General features: G+C 54.1%; 11 protein-coding genes across 11 annotated transcripts; 6 read left to right on the top strand and 5 right to left on the bottom strand.

Annotated features, from left to right (window-relative positions):
- Positions 1 to 717: 717 nt before the first annotated feature.
- Positions 718 to 1891, top strand: AMT16_1 (Phospho-2-dehydro-3-deoxyheptonate aldolase amt16; the record flags this gene model as incomplete). The annotated part of the gene is made up of 2 exons (XM_049394868.1): positions 718 to 1558; positions 1611 to 1891. 2 exons carry the CDS (start codon positions 718 to 720, stop codon positions 1889 to 1891), a joined length of 1122 nt encoding a protein of 373 aa, XP_049258732.1.
- Positions 1892 to 2135: 244 nt separating this feature from the next.
- Positions 2136 to 4085, bottom strand: J4E88_001195 (uncharacterized protein; the record flags this gene model as incomplete). The annotated part of the gene is made up of 4 exons (XM_049394867.1): positions 2136 to 2989; positions 3040 to 3112; positions 3722 to 4012; positions 4077 to 4085. The coding sequence occupies 4 exons, from the start codon at positions 4083 to 4085 to the stop codon at positions 2136 to 2138; spliced, it is 1227 nt and encodes a 408-aa protein (XP_049258731.1).
- Positions 4086 to 5157: 1072 nt separating this feature from the next.
- J4E88_001194 (uncharacterized protein) lies at positions 5158 to 5691 on the bottom strand (the record flags this gene model as incomplete). The annotated part of the gene is made up of 1 exon (XM_049394866.1): positions 5158 to 5691. One exon carries the CDS (start codon positions 5689 to 5691, stop codon positions 5158 to 5160), a length of 534 nt encoding a protein of 177 aa, XP_049258730.1.
- A 451-nt stretch (positions 5692 to 6142) lies between these two features.
- On the top strand, positions 6143 to 6372 carry J4E88_001193 (uncharacterized protein; the record flags this gene model as incomplete). Its single annotated transcript, XM_049394865.1, has 2 exons — positions 6143 to 6290; positions 6344 to 6372. The coding sequence occupies 2 exons, from the start codon at positions 6143 to 6145 to the stop codon at positions 6370 to 6372; spliced, it is 177 nt and encodes a 58-aa protein (XP_049258729.1).
- Positions 6373 to 6750: 378 nt separating this feature from the next.
- On the top strand, positions 6751 to 9103 carry J4E88_001192 (uncharacterized protein; the record flags this gene model as incomplete). The annotated part of the gene is made up of 3 exons (XM_049394864.1): positions 6751 to 6919; positions 6974 to 7294; positions 7350 to 9103. The coding sequence occupies 3 exons, from the start codon at positions 6751 to 6753 to the stop codon at positions 9101 to 9103; spliced, it is 2244 nt and encodes a 747-aa protein (XP_049258728.1).
- Positions 9104 to 9698: 595 nt separating this feature from the next.
- On the bottom strand, positions 9699 to 12231 carry J4E88_001191 (uncharacterized protein; the record flags this gene model as incomplete). Its single annotated transcript, XM_049394863.1, has 2 exons — positions 9699 to 10523; positions 10573 to 12231. The coding sequence occupies 2 exons, from the start codon at positions 12229 to 12231 to the stop codon at positions 9699 to 9701; spliced, it is 2484 nt and encodes an 827-aa protein (XP_049258727.1).
- A 2457-nt stretch (positions 12232 to 14688) lies between these two features.
- J4E88_001190 (uncharacterized protein) lies at positions 14689 to 16109 on the bottom strand (the record flags this gene model as incomplete). The annotated part of the gene is made up of 2 exons (XM_049394862.1): positions 14689 to 14759; positions 14825 to 16109. The coding sequence occupies 2 exons, from the start codon at positions 16107 to 16109 to the stop codon at positions 14689 to 14691; spliced, it is 1356 nt and encodes a 451-aa protein (XP_049258726.1).
- Positions 16110 to 16534: 425 nt separating this feature from the next.
- J4E88_001189 (uncharacterized protein) lies at positions 16535 to 18800 on the top strand (the record flags this gene model as incomplete). The annotated part of the gene is made up of 2 exons (XM_049394861.1): positions 16535 to 16821; positions 16874 to 18800. The coding sequence occupies 2 exons, from the start codon at positions 16535 to 16537 to the stop codon at positions 18798 to 18800; spliced, it is 2214 nt and encodes a 737-aa protein (XP_049258725.1).
- A 292-nt stretch (positions 18801 to 19092) lies between these two features.
- J4E88_001188 (uncharacterized protein) lies at positions 19093 to 21622 on the top strand (the record flags this gene model as incomplete). The annotated part of the gene is made up of 2 exons (XM_049394860.1): positions 19093 to 19923; positions 19973 to 21622. The coding sequence occupies 2 exons, from the start codon at positions 19093 to 19095 to the stop codon at positions 21620 to 21622; spliced, it is 2481 nt and encodes an 826-aa protein (XP_049258724.1).
- A 1075-nt stretch (positions 21623 to 22697) lies between these two features.
- J4E88_001187 (uncharacterized protein) lies at positions 22698 to 22973 on the top strand (the record flags this gene model as incomplete). The annotated part of the gene is made up of 2 exons (XM_049394859.1): positions 22698 to 22821; positions 22870 to 22973. The coding sequence occupies 2 exons, from the start codon at positions 22698 to 22700 to the stop codon at positions 22971 to 22973; spliced, it is 228 nt and encodes a 75-aa protein (XP_049258723.1).
- A 446-nt stretch (positions 22974 to 23419) lies between these two features.
- Positions 23420 to 24670, bottom strand: J4E88_001186 (uncharacterized protein; the record flags this gene model as incomplete). Its single annotated transcript, XM_049394858.1, has 1 exon — positions 23420 to 24670. The coding sequence occupies one exon, from the start codon at positions 24668 to 24670 to the stop codon at positions 23420 to 23422; it is 1251 nt and encodes a 416-aa protein (XP_049258722.1).
- Positions 24671 to 24766: the final 96 nt, after the last annotated feature.

Below are 24766 nucleotides of genomic sequence, written 5' to 3'. Positions count from 1 at the left end.
CTACGTTCACTTGTCATGGCGGGATGTGGCAGGAGGCGTGTGTGTGTAGCCACCTGGACATGTCGCAAGCTGAATGCAGGCCTCTAGGGGTCGGAGAGATGCTGTTGGAAGGGATACGGGCTGAGTGAGCCGTTGCTGCAGCTTTGGTCAGACAGTGCCGCCAACGCTTCCATCCAGCCTGCCAGCTGCCACCTCATAGCAGAATTCAAAACCAGGCCGATCTGCAGACTACACCAAGAGGAAAAGGTCATGTTCACGCCGTCGTCGAGCTCCAGCAGCAACATACACGTACATTGACCAACAGGAAGAGGGCGATTCCCAATTCCAGGGTAACGAGCTTGGCGCACATGCAGCTGCAAAGCTCCGTCGACGGTGTATCGATAGCCTGCGGGACCAGAACCAACCATCAGCCCCACCCCGACCTAAAGTTTCCCAAATAATTTGGTGGCATATGACTGTATTTGCAACGCCCTCATTATACCCTTTGCCTGTTATTCTCGCCGACCTCGGACCTGCGCCTGCATACACCATCTGCGCGCTTGATTTTCTGACTTGAGACATTCAACGCCCCTCCTTGCACTCTACTGCACGCCCTGTACAACCTCGCTGCTGTACATCCGCATACGTCTGTGCCACAGTCCAAGTAAGACTGACCGCAAATTGACAGTCGCTTAGACAGCCTACTAATATACATAAAGATAGCCTACTCACTGTACAATGGCTCCCGCTGCAACAGAAACACCCGACATGTCTATCAACCCGAGCGACGATGTGCGCGTACTTGGCTACGACCCGCTGATCCCACCCCAACTTCTCGCGTCCGAGATCCCCATCCCCGCACATGCCGAAAAGACCGTCATTCAAGGTCGCAAGGAAGCCGCCAGCATCATTACCCAGAAAGATGACCGTCTCCTCGTCATGGTCGGGCCCTGCTCGCTCCACGACCCAGAGCTGGCACTCGAGTACTGCCAGCGCCTCAAGGCCCTCGCCGACAAGCTTCAAGACAACCTCTGCATCATCATGCGCGCCTACCTCGAGAAACCACGCACAACCGTCGGCTGGAAGGGCCTGATCAACGACCCAGACATTGACGAGAGCTACAAAATCAACAAGGGCCTGAGAGTGTCGCGCAAGTTGTTCGTGGACCTCACATCCGCGGGCATGCCCATTGCCTCCGAGATGCTCGACACTATCTCTCCACAGTTCCTCGCCGACCTTATCTCTCTTGGTGCTATTGGTGCGCGAACAACCGAGTCACAATTGCACCGTGAGCTAGCCTCTGGTCTCTCTTTCCCTATTGGATTCAAGAACGGTACCGATGGAGGCTTGACCGTGGCGGTCGATGCGATTGGTGCTGCTGCTGCCAAGCACCACTTCATGGGCGTAACGAAGCAAGGTCTGGCTGCTATCACCAGGACGGCAGGTAACGAGCACTGCTTCGTTATTCTTCGTGGTGGATCCAAGGGTACCAACTACGACAAGGACAGCATCAAGGCTGCCAGGGAGGCTTTGAAGAAGAAGAACCTGCCTGAGGTCATGATGGTCGACTGCTCACACGGTACGTTCCTGTATACAAGAATGCTCTACAAACACACACTAATATCTGATAGGCAACTCCAACAAGAACCACCGCAACCAGCCCCTCGTAGCCAAGGACATTGCCGACCAGATCCGCAACGGTGAGACCGGCATTGTTGGTGTCATGATCGAATCCAACATCAACGAGGGCAACCAGAAGGTCCCCCCTGAGGGACCTAGCGGTCTGAAGAAGGGTGTCTCCATCACAGATGCTTGCATTGACTGGGATAGCACCGTCGACACTCTCGAGAACCTTGCATCTGCTGTCGCCGAGAGGCGGGCAAACCAGAGCAAGTCCAACGGTGCACACTAAACGCATCTGTCGAGTGCAGTGTTCGGGTTAGATTATGTATATAGTATGGGGTATTTGGCGTTGGCAAAAGTCTAGAGAGTTTGGGATATGGATGAGACGATAGGGACTGACTTATGATCGATGAACGAGATGCATGATTGAACCAATCAAAATTCTTGGCTTCAACTCCAAATCACAAAACATCCAACGCCTGAATGCCCACGGGTATCTTCGTTCTGACGTTCCTGGCTCTTATCACGTGCTCTCACTCATCTTCTTCCTCGTCCACCACTTCCTGCTGCTGCGTGCTGCGCCGATTACCGCCAGTGCTCGTCCTTGCTCCCGTCCAAGCCGCCCTTTCTCCTACAAACACGTCTCCCGTACATTCCGTCTGACACTTGGGACACTTCCTACGATCCCCGCTCCTGCCTCGATAGTAGCTATTAGCACACGCATCGTGCCACCGAACCCCACACTCTTTGTTGTTGCACCTTATGCCAAACGTAACAATCTCCTTACATCCCTCACAATCCCGGATCCTGATAATCTCCCGCCCATCCTCGTTTTCTTCGGCAGACTCATTGTACGTTTCCTTGAGGTAAGCGCGGAGTTCCATGAGCGCGCGTGGAGCCAGGGAATAGTAACCCGCTTTGGACTTTTGGAAGAAGGCTTGCGAGACGAGTGTTTCCAGGACCTGATCTGCCTCGGCTATCGTTATTCCCGTATCAGCGCTGGCCTGGGTGTCGTCTGCATCGCCGTTGATCTGGCTCTGTCTGCTGTTTGCCTGACTCTGTCTGTTCCGGCGTGAGGTGCGAGCAAGCTGTGAGGCTTCTGTATGCTTCACCGCCATGACTTCGCGGATGTTGGTGTTGTTTGTCTCAAACATTTGGTCGAGGACGCGTCTGATGTATGCGATTTCGTTTGCGGAGAAGGTGGTAGCGAATTGGGTGACGGTGTCGCTTGCGTTGTTAACGAGGGCGTATATGCTTTCTTTGGTTTGTTGATCGCGTGTTGATCGGATCTCGTAGTCGAAGGCTTCGATTTTGGCGTTTATGGTTTGTATGGTGGACGTGATGTTTGGCTGGGTTACGTCGCCTGCTGTCCATGGGCGCTCGGGGTCTGTCGGTGTCGTCAGCTTGTGCGATGGCAATGGCGTAAAGGAAACGGACTGTGTGCAGTCATCACATGGGCAAGGATAGACTTTATTTCGTCTACTGTGAGGACGCTGTGCGTATGGAACGCCTGTAAGAATGCGCGATGGATCCCGTTGTAACCTTCTTCTTCGGCCGGGGCGCGCACGAAGGGCGATTCTTCGCGAGACATGTTGCGTGAGAAGGATGTTGGATAACTTTGAGTGAGATGTAAAGACGCGTAATTTGACTGCGCGACAGCAGTTTGGTAAGTGCGGCAACGGATCACTTACGCGATCGCGGGGAACCTGAAAACGCGTCAACGCGAAACCACGTGAAGGTATCCCATGCCGCCTACCCGACCTGCGACCCGGAGCAGTTCTCACGCCACCATTATACAACAGCATTTAGATGGGACAAGCTGCGCTTGCAATGTATGCAATTACTATGCAAGAGCTGTAATAGATCCACTGTCTTCACATACGGAAATGTTCTGGAATAATGCCTCGGGCACCTAGTGATTCGTAGAAGATACAAAGACAAGCGCTTCGTGAGCCATCTAGACTGTGTCTACCATCCTTCCATTCATGCTGCATTCAAAGTCATGTAGCTAGCAACCCCCGGGCGCTACCTGTGCAAGTGCGTATAATACAATATCCTAGCATTCCCATCCATAGCTCGTCAAAGTCGTAGCTCTGATGCTGTCCTTCCTATCTCATACAGGCAGATCAGCATTTCGCCTCGCACCGCTTATCGTTTCCAGTGCCTTGGCTATATATGGCCCAATCACCGGTACATTGCTGACGAAGCCCGCAATGGTCATGAGAAAGTCTCCAAACAGCACAAGTATGCCGTACAGTTCGATTATGAAACCGATGAAAGCCCAACGCATCAGGATAAGTGATATACCAGCGACGAATGCCACCGTGCCTTTCCATTTCTGCTTGCGCGCGAAGAAGGCGACGGTTTTCGTTGTTCCGATGATGAGTGTGAGACCGATCAGAAAGAGTATCTATTGGGGGTATTAGAGAGGGTTCGATAGCGGAGGACTTGGTTCGAGGAGGTCGAAGACGTACGTTTCCCATTGCCAGCCTGTTCGCATGTCAGTAAAGGCTGTACGCATATGCAGAGTTGAAACGTACATTGCGCGATCAAAAAACATCATGACACCTCCCATCAGAAAGAGTCCGCCTGTTCATGCTGTCAATCTTCTGCTGAGTAGTGGGCGCATTCGTGGTGGTGGGCGCGTACCTACCCCCTGAACAGAAGGCGACCCCAATCTCTGTCATTGCTGTTAGATCATGTCCTATGCGGTGACTGAGGCTGCATGTTTGCGTAACTTACTCTGGGTGTCTGAAAGCCACATAGTCGGCATCTTGGTATTTTGTTGTTTGTACAGTGCGCGGCGTGCGAAATTCCGTAGCGATGTGGAAGAAGACGTCGTAGGAGAGGAGAAGTAGTAGAGTGGCGCCTAGTCTCGATGTATATCTGGCATGAAGGTGCTACCTTTCGTCTTGCTGTCTCGTGTCCCCTTGCGAGTGAAGACGCGGCGCGCTCAATCGACGGTCGGCCCGAAGCTCACCCCTGCTAGCGCTGCAGTTCCCGCGGGTAATCGCATAAAACTCTGGTGGCATGCTCCTCAACCTCTACACCTCTCGAGTCCATCTAACGCAAGAGCAGCTAGACAAGGCTCTGATATTCATCAGGGAAGAGCAATCGATTTACTGTTCGCTTGTAGTTACAAGACACTCGAATTATCATTACAACATAGATCCCGCCCTGACAACAGCATGCTTCAAGCTGCTGTAACTAGGAATCCTCCCTCGAGGCCCTGGTATCCTGTCTTATGGGCGCAGAAGAATACTGGATCACGGTTAAGCCGGAGCACCTCCTTGAGCCACAAGCCGAGAGGCATGTGGTGGGTGGAGAGTAGTTTGACTTTGATGATCATACATAAACCTTGAATAAGACCCTATCTGAGCAGTGTTCCTCGCCCGGCTCAGAGGCATGTTGTTAGCTTACTTGGTCTCGCGCATATCCACGAATGGACGAGTAGTCGTGTATTCTTGATGAGTTGAGCGATGCGCCACCCGTGCAAGACGCATGCCGATGAGTCGACTTTGGAGCAGCAATAGCTACGCCAGCACCGAGACATGCTCACTTCAAGACTGTGTGTGCACCTCTGGCGGCGAGATAAGCCTCGGATACATTCTGCGGCATGGTCCGAATGCCTCCAAAGACCTCCTTGTTGTGATAGCGTAGACGCGTCTTGGGGTCGGTGTATGGCGCAGGAAGGCCGGTGATGTCGCAGTACTTCTTTTGACTGCTCGGGTGGAAGCTCGGGGCTGACTCGATGTTGGTGTATGTAGGCGCCGGCCCGGCAGCAGCCCTGCCGTTCTTCTCCAGCACCAGCGTGCTCAGGCTCTGTGCTGCTTGGGCGATGTTGGGTTGGCGGCCTGCGTTGCCTTCAGTGGCCACAGCAGGTGTTGAGTTGCCACTGTTGTTCTGCGTGGCCATTACTGAGGCTTCTTTGCGCGATGCCTCACCGAGAATCTGCTTGAGGTTCTTGTTGCGGCGTTGTGGAGGCTTCCAGTTGGGGTTGCGGAAAGGCTTGGGTACCGCGTAGACGTCAAGCTTGTCCAGGAGCGCTTGATGCGTCTTGTCGTCAGAGGCCGCTGTTAGGGGTGCCATATTGTGAGTTGTCAAGAAGCCAGCAAGTCGCAGTCGGTGGTCTCGTCGCGCTGTTCGCTTGCCGATGTCCAGGGATGTGTCTAGGTGTCGTGATGCTCGGGTGTACGTTGTGGCAAGAACGTTTGGGGACGTAGAAGAGTCTCGGTGTTTGTATCGCGATGGAGCTTGCGGAGGTGGAGCTCTTCCAAGGTTCCGTCTCGGGACCTGCATGTGCATCCTCTGCACTAACTGCTTTCATCCTCCCCACTAAACAGCTCCAACGCGTACTATCAACTGCAACACTATCGAGTCGCCAAAATGGTAGGACGGCATGAGAAATCTATTGTAAGCGGCGCGTAGTTCTGACCGCGTTCCTAGGAAAGCCCTCACGAGCACCAACAGAGCCAGTTGCTCTCTCGCATCATTGTGAACGTCGTGAGTCAATTCAACATGTCGATGCACAACGAAAACAATGCTGACTACCGGAAAGGAGAAGCTGAACGAGGCCGTCATGATGTTGAACAAGAATCTGCAAGAGATCAACATCCAAAACATGGACACCGAGCTTGTGGCTCAGATGTTCAAGAACTACCAATCTAACGTTCTTTTCCACCTGGAAGGTATCTACATAGTCATGCTGGGATGCTTTTGTAATAGCGCTAACGAGCCATAGCAACAAATGGTCTGAAGGATCCTGCTTAAGCATGCAAGATGAGATATACTTGGTGTGAAGGGGACAATACCCAAGGCAAGGCCAAGTCTGGTGAGAAATTCGATTACAGGACGTGGGGACAGCAAACAGGCCAGTAGATAGCAGTAATGAGATATGATCATGTTAGCACTATGTGCAAGACTGCAATCCAGACCGTCGGCATGTGAAGTAGCGTACCTAACATACGGAGACGGGCTCGGACCACCGAGCATTGCAAGAGCCTCACCACACCGCAGTCGCCATGCCGCGCATCCTCAGCACCAATCGCGCTAGCCAGACACACACGCCACATCTCCGACCCGCGACATGAGATAACGCCCTGACCTTGGACCTGTCGCATCCCCATCTCCAGTTCCCACTTCACCACCATGGCTCCCTCGGCCATCGACGAGGCGCCGCAACTTGCAGGGCGCAATCCACCCAAACCTCCACCCAAGCTCTGGAGCGTGTCGGAACCGCCTTTTGAGGGCTTCCGGCCCATCGACAAGGAAGGCTGGTCGCGTAGCAATAGCGAAACCGCCATAGTCATCGACAATGGTATGTACAGGCTGCGCATGCGCCAAAGCTGCCATGGCGACTAACACATCACAGGCTCGTCAGCAGTCCGCGCCGGATGGTCCTTCGATTCCAAACCCCGATTGTCAGTACTACCCAACATGGCTAGGTATCGCGACCGCAAGCTCAACCGCACCTTTACCTTTGTTGGGTCAGATGTCTACGCCGACGGCACCGCGCGAGGTCAATCCAAGCCCGTCTATGAGCCTGGCAGCAACATCGTGAACAACTGGGATGTCATGGAGGGCGTGCTCGACTACTGCTTCGTCAAGATGGGGGTAGACGGCCGGTCCGGGCGCATCGACAGGCCCATCGTTATGACCGAGCCTGTTGCCAATTTGGGCTACTCAAGAAAGAGTACGTGCGCTTATACTGGATAATACCGTGTTGATAGCTAATGTGCATCCTATAGCCATGTCTGAAATACTCTTCGAGTGCTACGGCGCACCATCCGTCGCATACGGTATCGATTCGCTCTTCTCCTACTCCTACAACGGCGGTCGCAACGGCCTGGTCATGGACTCTTCGTACACTTCCACACATGTCATCCCCGTGGTAAACTCCAAGCCGCTCCTATCGCAAACTACTCGCCTGAACTGGGGACGCTTCCAGTCCGCGCAATACCTGCTGAAGCTACTGAGGTTGAAGTACCCTACATTCCCCGGAAAGATCAGTGACAACCAGGCCGAAGATCTCGTCCGTGAGCACTGCTACGTATCACAAGACTATGAAAACGACCTCAGCCGCTATCTGGACTGGACGGGTCTGGAAGACCGAGATCATACTATCCAGTTCCCCTACACTGAGCAGATTGTAATACAAAAGACTGAAGAAGAGCTGGCTGCCGCAGCAGAAAAGCGGAAGGAGAGTGGTAGAAGATTGCAGGCTCAGGCTGCAAAGATGCGACTTGAAAAGCTGAAGAAGAAGGAAGAAGAGTTGGAGTGGTGCATACAACTGCAGGCGCAACTGGAGGAGATCACGACCAAGAAGGAAAAGGCACGCGTACTAGAGTCGAACGACTTTGACGACGAGAATCAGCTCAACAAGCGGGTCAAGGAACTGGAAGCTGCTATTAAGAAGGCTCGTAACAAGGACCTCGGCGACGTTGAAGAAGAACAAGTCGAAGTACCTACGTTCCCCCTGCTAGAAGTTCCGGATGATCAGCTCGACGAGGAGGGCATTAAGCAAAAGCGACAGCAGCGATTAATGAAGTCCAACTATGATGCACGCCAGCGTGCCAAGATCGAAAAGGAGAAGGAGAAGGCGCGCCAAGCAGAAGAGCAACGACTCGACGATCAGCGGCGAGAGACAGACCCTCAAGGCTGGATAGAAGAACGCCGGATAGCCCGTCAAGCCATTATTCAGAAGATGAAGGACCGCGAGCGCCTCAAGGCTGAACTTGGAAACCGAAAGTCGCTCGCCAACCAAATGCGCATGAAGTCGATTGCCAATCTCGCGTCAGACGCACCCACTAAGAAACGGAGAAGAGGCGGCGGCGATGATGACACATTCGGTGCCGACGATGCAGACTGGGGCGTCTACCGCACCATCGCCACAGGCGAAGGCTCCGACGATGAAGAAGAGGAAGACCTCTCCAAGAACCTCAAGGAGATCGAATCCCAACTTCTCCAACACGACCCAAATTTCACCGAAGAATCGACTCGCGAAGCACAAACTGACTGGACAAAATCCATCCTCCACTCTTTCCTCCACGGTCCTTACCCTTACGATGCCGAAAGCCAAAAGGAAACGAACCAGATCCATCTCAACGTCGAACGCATTCGCGTACCAGAAGTAGTCTTCCAGCCCACCATCGCGGGTCTTGACCAAGCCGGCATCGTGGAGATCGCATCCAACATCCTCACAGAACGCCTAGCAGATTCGCCTCATCGCGACAATGTTCTGAAGGACATTTTCCTTACCGGTGGCAACACCATGTTCCAAGGCTTCGAGGAACGCCTGCGCTCTGAACTTCGCGCTGTATTACCCGCCGAGCAAGCAATCAATGTGAGGAAAGCAGGGGATTGCGTCCTGGATGCTTGGCGTGGAGCAGCGCAATGGGCGGGCAGGAAGGAATCGAAGCAACACTTTATTACTAGGCAGGAGTTCTTGGAAAAGGGCGCTGAGTACATCAAGGAGCATGATCAGGGGAATGCTGCGTATTAGGTTGCCTATCTTGCGTGCGGGTATGGCAACGTGTGCAATTTGCTGAGTTTGTTTGTTCTCTTTCTGTCCTGGTAGTGGGAATCGTGTAGTATAACTAGCCCCAGGACGTTGTTGTTATATGGGTCAGATAATATCATCATGGAGAGAAACCTCTGGCATATGTATAAGTTTGATTGCTGAAGTACCATCTCCTTTCAAGGCATTCACCAGTACGAGTGTCCTTCATGTCGCAGTTATGCCATCATTCAGTGGTGACATACACCCAAAGTACAATAGGAAGGTAAAATGCAATAGGATGCAATTCTCAAGTTATCTAAACAAAGTCACAAAACACTATCCCAGATCCCCTTATGCGCCGAAATGACGAGGACACCCATCCCAATGCATACCCATGTATATGCTCTAAGCCAAGCAATGCCGCATGCATGCAGAACGCCTCCCAATGAGCCCCAGTCTTACACCAATCAAGATGCATACGCCGCCCATTGCCCCGATTCCCTGGTCGTTAACAAATTCGTGTTTCTCATTTCCATATTATGATTGCGGGAACAAAGGTGTTTCCGTCGCAGGAAGATATCACCTGAGTCGCCGCGTTCTACGCAGACTTGGGATGTTGCTCCACAAGCCATTCCATTACGCTCTCGTAGCATAGCACAAACTGTCGCAGACTCTGTACCATGCTCAGACGCTGCAGTCTAAAGTCTTCCACCGTCTTTGCAACGAGATCGATGTCCTCATTGTTCACCCAGCTGTCGTCTTCACGCTCGTTCTTCGCGAGCTTATCGTTGGAGTCGGCATCCATTGGCGTGTTCTGCCTGGCGTTGCGAGCTTGTCGTTGCCGCTTGAGCATATCCAGGACCGAGTCGACTGTGCAGAAAGTACCCGTACGGCCACATCCAGCAGAGCAGTGGACAATGATCGGACGGCTGTTAGGCGGATCAGGCTGCGAAGGCGAGCCACCGTTGACAGAGCGGACGACGGCGTCTGTCTGCTCAATCAGACCGAGCAGGTGGGTGGGATGAGCCGGTGCGCCAAAGTCAGGCCAATGGGAATACTGCAGCTGTGTGATCTCACGCATACGTGCGAAAGGTTCGTCATCGTTGGACAAAGTGAACTTGCGAACGGTGACATAGGGCTGGTCTTGGCTGAGAGAGCCGGTAGTGGCTTCCTTGGTGAAGTTGGCGAGCTTCGGTGGGTTCGTTGACCGGCGCTGACCCATCGTTGGCCTCGATTGTTCCCTGTGACGGTAGATCTTCGATGGCTCCAAGGATGCCCTGCGTTCGCCAAGCGGGTTGAGGTGTAGAGGTCCATATCGCTTATCCGACCAGTAATTATGAGCCTTGACTTGTCCACCTTCTTGCTCGGCAGTCAGCATAACGATGACGCGAACATCCTGCTGCCACACAACGTTCCAGAAGTCCTATCAAAGAGTTAGTGAATGACATGGAGTGGGTTGGGAGGGAGCCTACCTTGAAAGTAGCTGGTATAGGTCCCTGCGTTGCAATGTAACGCTTGTTGGAATAGGCAGCTTGGACGTGGTTGGCATTGACATAATCGCAGCTTCCCTCAGCGACTCCTTCGAGCTTGACGCGTGTGTGTTCGTATGGCCAGATGTTGTTGTAGCGATTCTTCGAGCCCTTTTCGATACCTGCAATCTGAATGTGTTTCCCGGGACCTCCTGATGACGATGGTGCATTGTAGACGACCTCACCGGACAAGGCCTTTTGCATACGCTTCTGTTCGCGTTTCTCGATCTGCAAGAATCGCTCCGCGACGGTCTTGCCCTTGTCTTGCTCTTCGGAAGCAGTCTGAAGCCATTGGGGAAGGTCGTCTTCTACCGACTGCGTCATGCCGGATGGCTGCTTCACGGGCATCTGGCCAACACCACCAATGAGATCCATGTTCTGACGAATGTTGCCAAAGAAGGGGTTCGCAGCGTTCTGGGTTGCGGGCATAGGACATCCACCAATGACGGGCGCAACAGCAGGTAGGTCGGAGTTGAGATTGAGAGCAGCTGTACCCGATGTTGGACTTCCGGAGCTTTGGTGTGTAATCCAAGAAGGGAACCTCTCAGCGAATTCCGAGAAACCACCACGGATAATAAACGTGCCGCCCGACCAGCCCTCGTTGGTGAACTTCTTGAGCGTGTTAATGCAAGTTGTTGCGTCCTTCATCTGCGACGAGTTGGCGTCATATACTATGATGTGTTTGCTGCTCCTCCATCGCTCAAACTTGTCCCTTTGTTCATCGTCTTTGAATGTCTCGGCTAGCTTCTGGACATTGAAGGATGCGCGTTTGAGCAGTGTTGTAGGAATGCAGAGGCTCAAGGCGCCTGTTATGCGAGCCTTTGCGTACTGTGTTGATACGCGCAGATCAAGCAGAAGGACCTCGTCAATGGAAGACTGCAGGATGTTGATGATGTGCTGAGCAGTGACCATGCTGGGGCCGCTGGTATTGCCTTCTTCCTCAAAATGTGCTGGTAGTGTCTCAGCGCGGTGAGTAGTTATTGAGATGTGCGAAGGATGTGTCTTTTTCGAAGGTAGCGATGGCCTTGGGATGCGAGGTTCGGCGAACTGAGCTACGGCGTCTGAACGGCCAGGTCCATCAAAGCTGGCAGGAGAGTTGCGTCGTGGTCGGTCAGGGAACATGGAGGACTCAGTTGACAGCATGCGCTTCGGGGAGCGTGGCTTGGGTGCGAACTCTTGCTCGTCGCTTGTGTCGCTCTTGTCGCCTGGGTGGTCGGGTGGTGGCATTGAGTGTGACTGGGGGTACGAGGGCTGCGCCGACTCGATGTTGTTGAAGAAGGGGCTCTTGGAGGACGCTTTCAGGCCGGGCGAGGCAAAGTCGAAGCTGCCCAGGGCAAACGCTCGGTTGTTCTCCGACTGTTTCCTAAATTGCTCGAATTCGGGATTCTGCTCCACGGGTATTATGCGTGGAGAGGCAGCGGCTGTCGAGCGCACATTGGACGTGGGCGGGCTCCAATTGCCGCGAATGTGCTGGGCTGCACTAGAGGAGAAGTGGTCGGCATTGCTGTTGACGGCCAGACCAAAGTAGTTAGGTGAGGGGGTCGAGGGTTCCTTCGTCTTCTGTGAAGCGACATGGCTCGGGGTTTTGGCTACCCCATTCATGCGGGGCGTGAGGGGGGGTAGCGCAGACGTCGGGTGCAGTGAGGCACTTGGCCTCGTCATGGGCGTCGATCCTGAGCCTCGTGGGCGAGAAGATGTGTGCGAGGAGCCTCTGGGCCTGGGCGACAGGGCGGGTGTAGACATGGTGCGAATGTCTTCACACGCGTCGGGAGTGTGAAGCGTCGAGGGGGCGGGAGGGGCAGGTTAGGTTGTTGTAGGAGATAGGTGCATGAATATGGGGGACTTGAAATGCAGGAGTGGTTGGTGCGGTGCAGGTGGGTGAAGGGTCTAGGACTTGGTTTGGTGGGGATTGCCGCTGTGCTGAGCAATGACGTAGGTGCAGTGAGGCAATCTCCCTTGCAGCGAGGGCACGAGCGATGATGTGCAGGCACAGCCCAGGGTGCTGCCGAATGCGCGCACAAAGTCGCCCAGAAGCGCCGAATTGATTCACAGTCAGATGCGATGCCACACGCTGCGGCTGAGTCGACAGTAGGGCGAGGCGGCGCAAAGCAGTGCGTAGGCGTGATGTCGTCAGGGCAGGAAAAGCTGGCTAGAGGCCGCCGCTGCAGGGTCTAGGAGAACCAGCAAAGGGGTGCCTGAAAACAAAACGGTCCCGTGACTCTAGCCGGTAGGGCTGACAAGAGAGCGGAAACGGACGACAGGCCCAGCGGAGGGGCGAACGAGACGGGGCGGAGAGCGGAAAGATCGAGGAGACAGAAGCTGCTGTATCGGCGATCGAGCAACTTAAGAGGAATCGACGAAAAAGCCACTTCCAAGGCACGGCTACGACGACTAGCTGGCCTGCTCTGGGCCCGACAATCGCATGCTAAAACCGCCTTGTCAGCTGTATGGGCTATCGTCGACCGGCCCCTGGTCTATTGCGACATTTGCGAATCTAGCGTCACCGGCCAGGCCAACGGCTGCGAGACGCCGCAACGACTGTCTGACTTCTCCCACCACGTCCGCCGTGGCCAGCTCTGCAGTGCACCTGATCGAGGGCAACACACCGAGATACTGCCTCAAGTCCTCGCAGAAACCTGTTGTGGGCATCCGCGCGCGCCGGTAGCCAGCATGCAATCCTGAAACCTCTCGACAGGCCCCACCGCAAGACGCTCGGGGACCCTTACATTGACGATCAGCACCCGAGAACCGTGCAGAGGAGGAGGCTACGTCTGCATCCAGGAAACTCGCCGTCGCTCTTTGCCGAAAGGGTAGGTGGGGATGCTAGATAGCACGCGCGAGGCGATTCGGCTGCTTCACATCTTCTAGAGCGACTGATGGACAGCTTCTGCCACCAAACCCAGACCGCCACTTTGTCGCGCCAACGACATCAGCCGCCAATGGCGACCAAGCAGGCATCGTGCTCTGGCTAGATCCTGGTTGCGCATGCTGTTCAGGCTGCAGATCCGTAGTTCGTACTGCCACATGGTTCGGACACTACGAGTACTGCCCAACTCGCTCGATACGTGTCTGAAATCCACAAACATTGCAGCTCTGCACAGGATCAAGGAATACATCATCTGCAGCCGGGTGGATGTCACGTTCAAAATGGCGTGTTTCTGCATACCGCGTATGACGCGACCACTCGGTACGACATGCCGCGCGCTCGTGACATGTTCGACTTGTTTGAATAACACCGTCCGGCCAAAGACTAGAGCCGTTGAGCGATATTTAAATTTCGGCACAAATAGCCACCAATGCCTCACAAGGGGCTTCTCTAGACCAAGGTGTCAAACAGAAGCTTGTCTGCATACATGAGCGGTCCGCGGTGCTGCCGAAGAGAACCTACCGAACATGCATTCCCGCTATCTCCGCATCACCGTCACCAGTCGCCAAAAATAGACGGCATATCGTGATGTATGTATTGTTTGTATTGAACGATGTTGTATGAATTTGCGATGCATCTAAATGCCTAAGTAAAAACCCATGCGCCTGGATATAATGCCTTCATTTACGCCTTCCTTTACACTTGAACCATAAAGTCAAAATAATATTGCCTAGTCACTTCCTACCTTGCGTCTCTACATTTCCATTCTCTCTGTCACAGGAGATTCTGAAGTCGTCTTCCCGTGTTTCTTCGACCTGTCATAACATATGAGCCCAAAGAAGCCTTCGGATGTGCATGACGTGCTGGTCGGGGTAGCTGTGGGTGTTGGCTTGGGTGTGTGATGTGTCTTTGCAGGCGGCTCGTCACCGTCGAGGCAGCCGCCAAACCAGCCTGGATACTTGCACGATGAGGTAGAGGTAGGTGTCGCCGAGGTTGTTGTGACAGTAGGTGCTGGAGCAGGTGTGGTAGTGATTGTCATGGTCGTAGATGTCGTGTCCTCATCTTTGCAGCCAAACCAACCGGGTGTCTTACACGTCGAGGTCGATGATGTCGTCGTAATCGTAGTCTTGGTGTGTGATTTGGTCGTGGAATCCTCGTCAAGACAGCCCCACCAACCTGGCGTCTTGCAAGTTTCAGTTCTTGTGCGACTGGACCTGGTTGATGTTGATGTGGCCGTCGGCTTTGAGCTCCTGGTAGTGGTAGTCTCGGTGCCGTTGCTCTCAAAGTACTCCCACATATAGCAGTCAGTGCAATCAACGTAAGCCTCACATTTAGGAGGCGCATCGTACTTGAGTATAACGTCTCGGATGACTTCGACAATCTTGTGGGTGCCGATACCCATGCGCCAGCCGAAGTCTTTGACTGTATCGTATACACATTTCTGCCCGGTGTGACAGACACTCTGCAGAGCATATCCACCAATGGTGCAGGCGCTGGTGGCCTGATTACACGCTCCCATGTATATGGGGTCTGCGGTATGCCCAAAGTGAAAACCGCCGGTGAACTTGCGCTGCTGTAGTGAACCGATTTGGTGGCCAGGGGGAACGGGTAGCCCGAGACGTGACGCTGGCATGGCTTCGGGCACAGCCTCGAAGGTGACGGCCGGATGTCCAAATGTAAGGGAAAGAAAGGACGAAACAGAACCACCTAGGGAGTGTCCGGACATCCAGATCTCAGCATCCGGATACAGTGCTGTGACATTGTGGTAGAGGTCCTGTGCAGCGTAGTAGTAGCGGTTCTTCTCTCGCAGCGCAGTGACTAGACAGGTAGAGTTGCAGGTGTAGGCCGACGTTTGACAGTCACAGACCTGTCGCCACAAGTACTGTCCCCCCTGACCGCAGCAGCAGCTGAAGAACAGGTTATCGTTGATCTTGTCGTTGGTAGTGGTTTCGGAACCATCGAACATGGCAGGCGACGTGCCCTTCAAGCCTATGACGACTGTCGAGTTCTCGGTGTCGGCGAAGATGTGCCCGCGCAGACCGTCGGATTCCCAGCCAAAGTCTTCTGTGTAGTTGAAGCCGCCGCCAACAGGCTCCCACTCGCCCGTGCCGGGTTCGAGTATGTAGGCGTCCGAGGCCATGCGTGCGAAGCTCAGGACGGTCTCGCGGTCCGTCACGTTGGGGCCTGCTATCTCGTCGATAGTCCAGTCTTCTTCCGGCAGCTCCACGCCTCTCCCAGTGATGCGGCCCCATTCTAGTATGCCGGTGATGGTTTCCTTGCTCCTATCGGCCAGGCGCTGTATGCTCATGGCCTCGGACTTGACGCGCAACCGCGGCACGGGCTCGCGACTGGCCGCGTCGTCGTCGGGGGCGGTCCATACTGCGGCGTGCTCTGGAACATCGAGTCGCCGGTGCAGCTCGGGGTATCTGTAGGTGCCGTGGTGGAAGATGTGGCGCAGCGTAAAGTCCTTGTCGGCGTGGGGAGTGCTGTGCGGGAGAGGCGGCGGCGGCATCACGGGCATGTCGGCCGCACTCGCAACGCTTGCGGCGACGAACGACAGCAGGAAGGAAGCGGCCACGCGCGAGGCGGAGGGGCAGGGTCTTGGGCGTCGCATGGTGGATCTCTGGTTGTAAGAGAGGGAGTTGCAACGAGCGACCTGCGCAGAGGAGGCGTTAGCAGGCGCCAACTGAGATGGCTGCCTCCGTCGGACATCGATGACGATCGATGGTTCACTTGACCCCAGGCCCGCCCAGCTCCTTTTCACGTGCGCGCCGTGCGGGGAGCTCCCCCATAGCTCCATCACCACCAAGACGGCGCCTCTTCGCCCTGTCGCCCGCTTCCGTCACCCGCTAGTAAGCACAATCGTTCAACACATTGCTCAAGTGCTCACCCGCGACTTTCGGTTCCCTCGGAAGTGCCGTGCTGCCGCATGACGTGAACGCATGCGCTCCGTTCACGCACCGTTTCACAGCAGCATCCTTCCAATGCAGGCACACGACACTTTTAGATTTCCATTAGACCCTCTGCAGCAATAACACCATGGCCGACCGGCCTAGAAACCTGCATCCCTCACGCTCCTTCACGCGCCTCGACTCTGCCCCCAAGAGCCCCCTCTCGCGCAGCCGAGCGAATACGCTGCAAGGACCGACTGCGTCAGACATGCTCGATCCGCTCAAGGCTGCCATGGTGCCCGAGGAAGACGAGAACCCCGACGGCGACGTGTTTGCAAAGAAGGAAGACGAGGACGAGCACCAAGACAGCGAAGAGCCCAAAGTGCCCGACACTTTCGAGGAGCTGCCTATCGAGATCCGTAGCTTGACCGAGAGGTACCTACTGCTGCCCATAGCATGCATCGTCCTCTGATAGTAACACCCTTAGATTTCTCGAATCCCTCACAGCCAAAGTGCATCCCACCCCTCTGTCCGCCGAAGCTCTCGCCGACCTCTTCCAAGACTTCTACGGACGCGCCTCCGCGAAGATAAGCACACACATAGCCACTCTCTCTGCTCGCCTAACGAGCGACAACTATGTCGCGAATGCGAAGAAAGCGTCGGCTTCGTCGAGCAAGCCATCGTCGATAAGAAAGGGTAGCGACCCGTCAGGGGAACAACAAATGCTCAGTGCCACTGAAATGGCCGACCGCAAGAAAGCGCGCAGGTCGCTCGAGCTCAAGCGGTTCGCACTAGAAGAGGCCGTCGAGCGCGCCGTATGCGAGAAGGTCTACCAGAGGATATGGCGGCACAGGAGTACTGATGACGAGGAAAGGGATCATAAACTCAGATCACGCACAGCTGCTCTATCCCTCGTGGGCATTGGTCTAAAGGAACTCCTGATGACTGGCGAGGAGTTGACCGAGGAAGAGCGCCAGAAAGCCAAGGAGAAGGAGCCCGAGATTCGCGAGTACCTATCTGCAGCACGCGAAGACATCCTAAAGATGAATGAGGAGAAGTACCCGCTGGGCAAGGTCCAACATTTGACTGCTGCACACAAGTCCATTGTCGAAGCTCTGTCCAAGATATTCCCTTCGACCTCGTCTGCTGATGAAATCCTGCCAACCCTCATTTACGCCCTCATTACTATGCCACCCGTCAACTTGAACGTAATTAGCGATCTAAACTTCATCCATCGTTTCCGCGGTTCAACTCGCATGGATGGTGAAACTGCATATTGCTTGGTTAATCTCGAGGCAGCCATCTCATTCCTGGAAACCGTCGATCTTTCTTCGTTGCGCGCCGACGAAGTCACTCCCGCAAAACCAGATTCCAGACCTTCAACTCCCAAATCCGAGATCACCCCAATGTCTCTTGGACTTTCGGATGCGCCAGATCTCATCCAGACCCCAGCCACGCCCATCTCCAAGACAATTCCCAAAGAACCCTCCAGCCCAACGACCACTAAAGCTCAGCGTCGCTTGAGTAACCTTATTCAAACACAGACCAACAAGATCGAGGCTGCCTCTGATGCCGTTCGGGACTCGATTCTTGATTCTGCTGACCAGGCACTTGGGAGAATCAACAACACCTTGGACACCAGCTTCAAATTCTTCTTTGGTGGTCTAAAGGAGAAGAATCCCGATGGCCCTGTGCAAGAACAGCCAGTACTTCCCAAGACACTGGAAGATGCAAGGAAGCTCGTGAGCTCCCCAACTCGCGCAGAGCGCGATGAAGACAGCTTGAGTGTCAGTGCAGCAAGTTCAGTGCAGGGTGATGAGCCAACAGAGGCTCCAATTAGCAGAGGACTCGATGCCAAGATGGCTGATCTCTTTGCTGGTAGGAGGCAGATCAGAGATCGCAGCGTCGATTCTACCAAGTCCGGCGGTAGCAACAGTGGGCGACGCGTTGCATTCGCCCCAGGCCAGAGCGTAGAGGAGAAGACACCGTCGCCAGCTCCGATCAAGGCAGATCCTCCAACACCGAGCAACACCTCCGCGGTGGATTCTCTGCGCAATATGGGCAACAACTTCAACCCCTTAAACCGCTTTCCCAGCATGAATGTACTGCCTCGCTTTGCGCGCGCTGTAAGCAATAATAGCACACCTGTTCTCCCCTCACCGGGCCAGGAACAAGCGAAAGCATCGCCTTCCCCAGAACCACTCAGTCGTACAGCCACGAACGAGTTGCCACCAGTAGATGAAAAGGGTGCAAGGGCGATCGCGGCTTTGGAGCAACTAAAGAAGACCACACCACCAGCGAAGCGCTTTCTGGAAGCCAAAGATGCCCAGGAGTTGAAGTTAAAGGATGTTGACGAGCTGTTGAAAGAGTATCAAAGATTGGCGGGTGCATTACGAGGAGCAATTAACTACTGAAATACATCACATATTTGGTTGCAATGACGTGCATAAACATGCAAGACACGAAGCTTTGGTAATAGATTTGTCTGTGTGAATTTGAGTAGCATAATGTAACGTCCTGTTGTTTCGCGATGACGGTACTTGCAACATACATACTGCGCCGCAGATGGTGGTTGGGGTTCGGCCAAAACGGGGGATACCGGATGGGGAAGGGGCAACCAGCGCGCACGGACTGTAAACAAGCAACCACAACACACAATTGCGCGCTCCGGCGAACACCAGACACCGCATTTCCCTAATCGCAAACATGGCGGAACCAATGTCGAATCTTTCGCCGGAGAAGCTCAATACTTACTCTGACAACATCGTCGTTGACGATATTGATATGGCGTACAACGATCCGCCCTCGTCGCCTTTCGTCGAACACATCGGAGTCCAAGACCAGGAGAACATTGCCCCTGGAGCAGCAGCCACACCGGTGAAGCCGCTAATAGACTTTGAGGACAGCGTGCCCCAATCCGCTTTCAGAGTGTCTCCCGAGAAGAAATTTGGGTTGAAGGAGCGCACAAGCCCAATGAAGACACTGCCAGCAAAGAATTTGATGGACGACTTTGAAGACCCGGCACTTAAAACTGGCAGTGCGGATCGACAGACTCCCCAGAAGAACATCTCGCCCATCAAGGAGATTGCTACCGAGCGACGCGGGTCCGCAATGAGTAGCCACTCCTACAAAAGCCAATCGCCCTCGAAATCGTCACGCGTACCTTCGCCCGAAACGGTCCAGCGCAAGCCAACCCATACACATCAGCGGCAAACATCGGTCACACCGTCAAAGCGACCGGCCTCTTCTCACCAAGAGTCTCCGCTCCGCGACAACGAGGGCTTGACTACCGCGATGAAGTTCATGGAGGATAGCAACTTTAAAACACGCGAGACACCCAGAAAGCGAACATCTCGGGGCCACGAATTTGAGATCGATCTGAGCATGGACAACACGGACTTCAATCCAGACGGGCCAGAGCCAACATCCTTGGACATCGATGATACCTGCTTCAGCAACTTCTCAGAGATGCCGGGGATCGATATGACGAAATTCGCATCCCTGAAACAGAGCCCAACAAAGAGCGGCATGCCAGATGTAAGTCCATGTGCTGTTGATCTCACGTAGGATACTAACAGTTTGAAAGGCTACACCTCGCGCTCGCCCTCAAATGACACCCTCTACGGTCCGCCGCTCGGAACGCACTCCCAGTCCCACGCCACGGCGCGCGTACAACGATAACGATACCACAAATTTACTCTTGGACTTTACCGCCCAGATTGAATCCTTCTCTTCATCCCGCCGTGCGTCACCCGGACGCGGGCGCAATTCGCCTAGCAAGTCTATTACAGAGCCAAATCTCCGCTCCTATTACCGAGACCAGCGATCGCCGGCCAAGGGTGGATCGCAAGTACCTGCAACACCAAGCCAGAGAAGCCAAATGTTGAATTTGTTGGATTTTGAGCTGCCTCCACCGCCTACACCACGATCGCTACCTACTGTCACCATCCGAGAGCTTGAGTCTGTAAAGTCCCAGTTTCAGTCTCAGGTGTCGTCTCTCACCGCCAGCTTGTCTGGAAAAGAGGCTGAGATCGACGCTCTTTCCAAAGCTATCGCCGATGCTGAACGCCGAGTTGGCGAAGCCCAAGAGACCGTCCGTGACGAACGCTCAGCTCGCGAATATGCAGAGACACAAATGGTTGACTGGAAATCAAAAGGCGAAGAGGTCCAGAAACTGCTGCAGGACGTCCAGGCTGAGATGGCACGCAACGACGCTGAGCGCGAAGATCTCCTAGCGAGGTTGGCCGATGCAGAGAAGCGTGCTGATGATGCAGAGAGCCGCTCGTCTGAGCTTGAAACCAAGGTCATCGAGGCTGAAAGCAAGAACGTCGACATGACGACTTTCATCAACAACGATGACGGCGATGAGAACAAGAAGGTTTACTCAGAACTTGAATGCCAATCTGCTATTGCCGAGAAGGTCAATGAGATTGCACGCGACCTACACACAGCCTACAAGGCTAAACACGAGAAGAAGATCAAAGCCCTCAAGGACAATTACCAGAAGAAGGCCGACGAAAAATGCAAAGAGCTTCGGGCGCAGATTGCTAGTCTCGAAGGGCAAGTGGAAGACGCAGAGAAGAAGCGTGACAACACTTTCAGTAGGATCAATCCAGGCCAGCATGACTCCAGGGACGAGAGCCAAGGAGCGTCTCCCTCAAAGACCACACGAAACGCCGAAGACGCTCAAATGCTAGAAGCGCAGAGAGCTGAAATCGAGAACCTCAAGGCTAGACTCGCCGGGCTTCAGTCGGAACTTCAGTCTCTTCGCAAATCCCACGATACCCTTGTTGAAGACCTTGAAGCTGAGCGCATCGAGAAAGGCGAGCTCGTAGCGGCCGCCGAACAGATGCTCTCCATGTGCGGAGAAAAGATGGAAGAGATGCAACAAGAAGACCTTCGCCGCTCACAAATGGCTTCCGCACCACCTGCCGCCCCCCAACAACAAGCGCCGCCTCAGCAAGCAATGCGCAACACGGGTTTCCTGGCCGGTGGCCCCGGTGCCTCACGCCCCGGATCCGCACTGGGCGGTGGACGTCCCGGCAGTGCGATGGGTGACCGTCTAGGTGCCATGAACGAGCGCACCGGCAGTGGAATCGCTAAACCATCAGGACTTCGCGCACCAGGTGGCCTTAAGTTCCAAGGTGCTCCCGGTTTGAACCGGAGTCAAAGTGGTGGGAAGAGCAGGTTACTGTCCAACATTGAGCGCATGGGTGGGGGAAAGACACAGGAATAGAATACCTGGCCTCCTATTGTACGTGCTATGAAGGGTCTTGGATACGAGGTACCGGTCGCGAGGTTGGGATCAGACTTGGGTATATGGAGATCCCAATGAAAATATGGGGTCAAGAGGGTGTATTTCCGGCGGTGTATATTGGAGTCACTTGGTTACGATGATGACTTGGATGCTGGCGTTGTTTGGGACTCATCAGTCAAGCTCTTTCGTGTCTATTGTTGCCCGCTATCCATGTTGAAATGTATTTATTGTGTTTCTCAAATACGTTAGAGCGCGAACTCGTGGTCATACCACGCAGGTGTATGCAATCGAATCTTCCCACCAGTCTACGCTCTCACCAGCCATGCTCATATGTCTCATCCGCTCTCCAGTTCCCATAAACCTCAGCATTCCCTTCAAGGAAGTGTATTGGCTTGTTCCACCTAGGAGTATCGCCCTATTTAGATCTATCTGACCTTTTGCGCGCTTTCGCGCTGTCACGTGACGTCTCGGAATCGGCCTAGCGCACATCACACGCACGAGTTGTTCAGGACTATCATCCTAATCTCATGACACTTACATCTACATAATACATATATACCTGCGACCATTTGCTTGTCTACACTCCATCCAAAGCGTCCACCATGGTCCGATAATCGATCATCAACGCGATCCATGAGACGCGTCCGTGCTAGCGACTAACGAAATGGTCACGTCATGTCGTCAGCCTCTCCACTACGACATTGAGTACCGCGAGAGGCTTTTTCTTGTGTCATTCACTACCATCATGACATAGCCGAGGCTAAGCACCGCGTTGTACGCAACTATGTGGATGCGGGTAAATTGCATGTGGCTGGATGTCTGGGCTACGTGTGATGTAGCCGTCGAACAAAGATGCAATTTCATCATAGTAATATGCGAATTGTTGTGACGGAGCACTGACGACATATACACGATCCTGACCTGGAGATCTTGGCATATAAAGTGCTCAGTCGATAGGTTACTGGTGAGCACAGCAGCATCTTTCTAATCCGAGACGACTATCGACCTTATCACATATAAATACCCGTCTCAACCCACTCGCACAAACCAAGCAATGTCTGGCAACGACAACCCCGGAAACTTTGCGAACCGTCCCAAGGACGAAGTCAAGGCCGCAGCACAGAAAGGTGGAGAGCACTCCCATAGCGGCGGTTTCGCATCTATGGATGCTGACAAGCGTAAGTGTACATTTGTATACTAAATAGCTAGGATTGACATGACTACAGAACACGACATCGCCTCTATGGGCGGCAAGGCCTCATCTGGCAGCTTCGAGCCTGGCAGTGAGAAGGCTAAGGAGGCTGGCAGGAAGGGTGGACAGTCTTCTTAGATGCTCGTCTGTCCCTCAATCTGGCATGACTGTAGCAATGATATTTCTCCTGGTTTGCACCCAAGAGGATGACTGTGGAACCTTGAGTAGTCGCCAATGAAGTAATTGTAATAAGTATCAGTGCACGAATTCATAAATGTGAAGTCTGTTTAGTTGCGAAAGTGATCAATTGTTTGCAGTGTTGCCAGTGCTCTACAATGTGTCCCTTCAGGCTCTGACGCAGCCCAACCGTCATAAGTTATGTGCGTGAACGTCGTGAAGCCTCCCATGTGTGACGAAAACGCCAATCCATCCCGAATCTAGTGTGTAAAAGTTTGGAAGCATAGGGTGATCCCCACTGTGCTTTAAGAAGAAGTAAAACGTATCCCAGCGTTCAGGAACATGATGAACGAAAGTGAAGAAGTGAAAGATAAGGTATGAGGAAATATGGACTTAAACCGACACACCTAACCGTACATGTCGCAGCTCATCATCTTGATCTCATACTCGCTCTGGCCCTCGACGACACCGCAGTTAACGTCCCAGCCTAGCTCGAAAGTGTCGCTCTCCGGCATGCGGTCCTTGGCACCGGGTGCGCAGTTGGCATCGGGAGTATAGTACGAGACCTCCATGGCAGGAGCAGAGTTCCAGTCGCAAGCATCGACACGCTTGTAGAAAGTACGGCGATGCATGCGCAGAGCCTTGCGTTCAATGGCCTTGTTGGCAGAATCGCAAGCGCAACGGGCTGCGAGAGTAAGCTCGTCGCGGCGGCACTCACAGCTCGAACCGTCTACTGCATAGCGGCGGGTGTTCGCCTTGACCTCCTTGTGAGGACGGTTCCACCAGTGACCACGATCAGAGTTGTCGCTCTGCTCGGCTGTGGGTGTCTCTGTAGCCTGGTATTGCTCGTAGATGGTGGTCGCTACAACGGTGGTAACGACAACAGCCGGTGGGCCGTTCTCAACAGGAGTAGGGGCCGGTGGCTGCTCGTATCGCTCACCATCATCTTCTTCCTCTTCGTCCTCAGCAGGTGCCTCAGGCTGTGCGTAGGTTGGCTCGGGAGTCTCTTCGGGCTCAGTCTCGGAGTAAGCGGGTTGTTCGGGCTGAGTTGCAGACTGTGATGGTTCACTGGGCTCACTGGTATCGCCAGAGCCAGAGCCGGAACCGGATCCACCGATGTGGACCTTGGCACAGTTTTCGAAGGCCTCGTGCTCACGGTTGAGCCAGACCCAGATGAAGATGGCATCGCCTTCTGGCATGTTGGTGGGGACTTTGAAGTCGAAGGTCTGGGCCTCGGGAGATCCATCCTCGGTGGCATGCGGGCAAGCGCCGTGGTATGAGGCGGCCATCTTCCATGTCTTTCCCTTGTCGGTGGAGAAGCCAACCTGGCAAGAGCCTCCGTAGTGGGTGCCGCCAGGTGCCTCGGGGTCGTAGTCGTAGTCGGTGAGTTGGAAGTAGGCGTCTTGACCAGGCTGCCAGGTAACAGTGGCATCCTCGGTGTCGAACTTGTCGAGATGGCCACGGCAAAGGCCAGGAGAGGGCTTGCTGTCACCGCCATCGGGGCCGCAGCAGCCAAGCGGATAGTTGAACTGTGGATCTAGCTCCGTAGATTGTGGGTTGATGGAAGGAGCGCCTCCTAGAGGAGCTGGGTAGTACATGGACATATGGGCCTGAGCAGCGCCAGCCAGGGCGAGAACAGAAAATATGTTTGTGTACATGGTTGAGTTTGTTGGTGGATTCGTAAAGACCGTGTACGTAGAGTGTGACTTTTGGGGGGTTATCAAATGAAGAACTTCTAGTCTTCAAGTGCTGGT

Source organism: Alternaria novae-zelandiae (genome assembly GCF_023758075.1).
Source record: "Alternaria novae-zelandiae strain BMP 2774 chromosome Unknown scaffold_2, whole genome shotgun sequence".
Taxonomy (NCBI): Eukaryota; Fungi; Ascomycota; class Dothideomycetes; order Pleosporales; family Pleosporaceae; genus Alternaria; species Alternaria novae-zelandiae.
The sequence above is the reverse complement of the archived record's forward strand: the minus strand, read 5'-3'. Positions and strand labels throughout refer to the sequence as shown.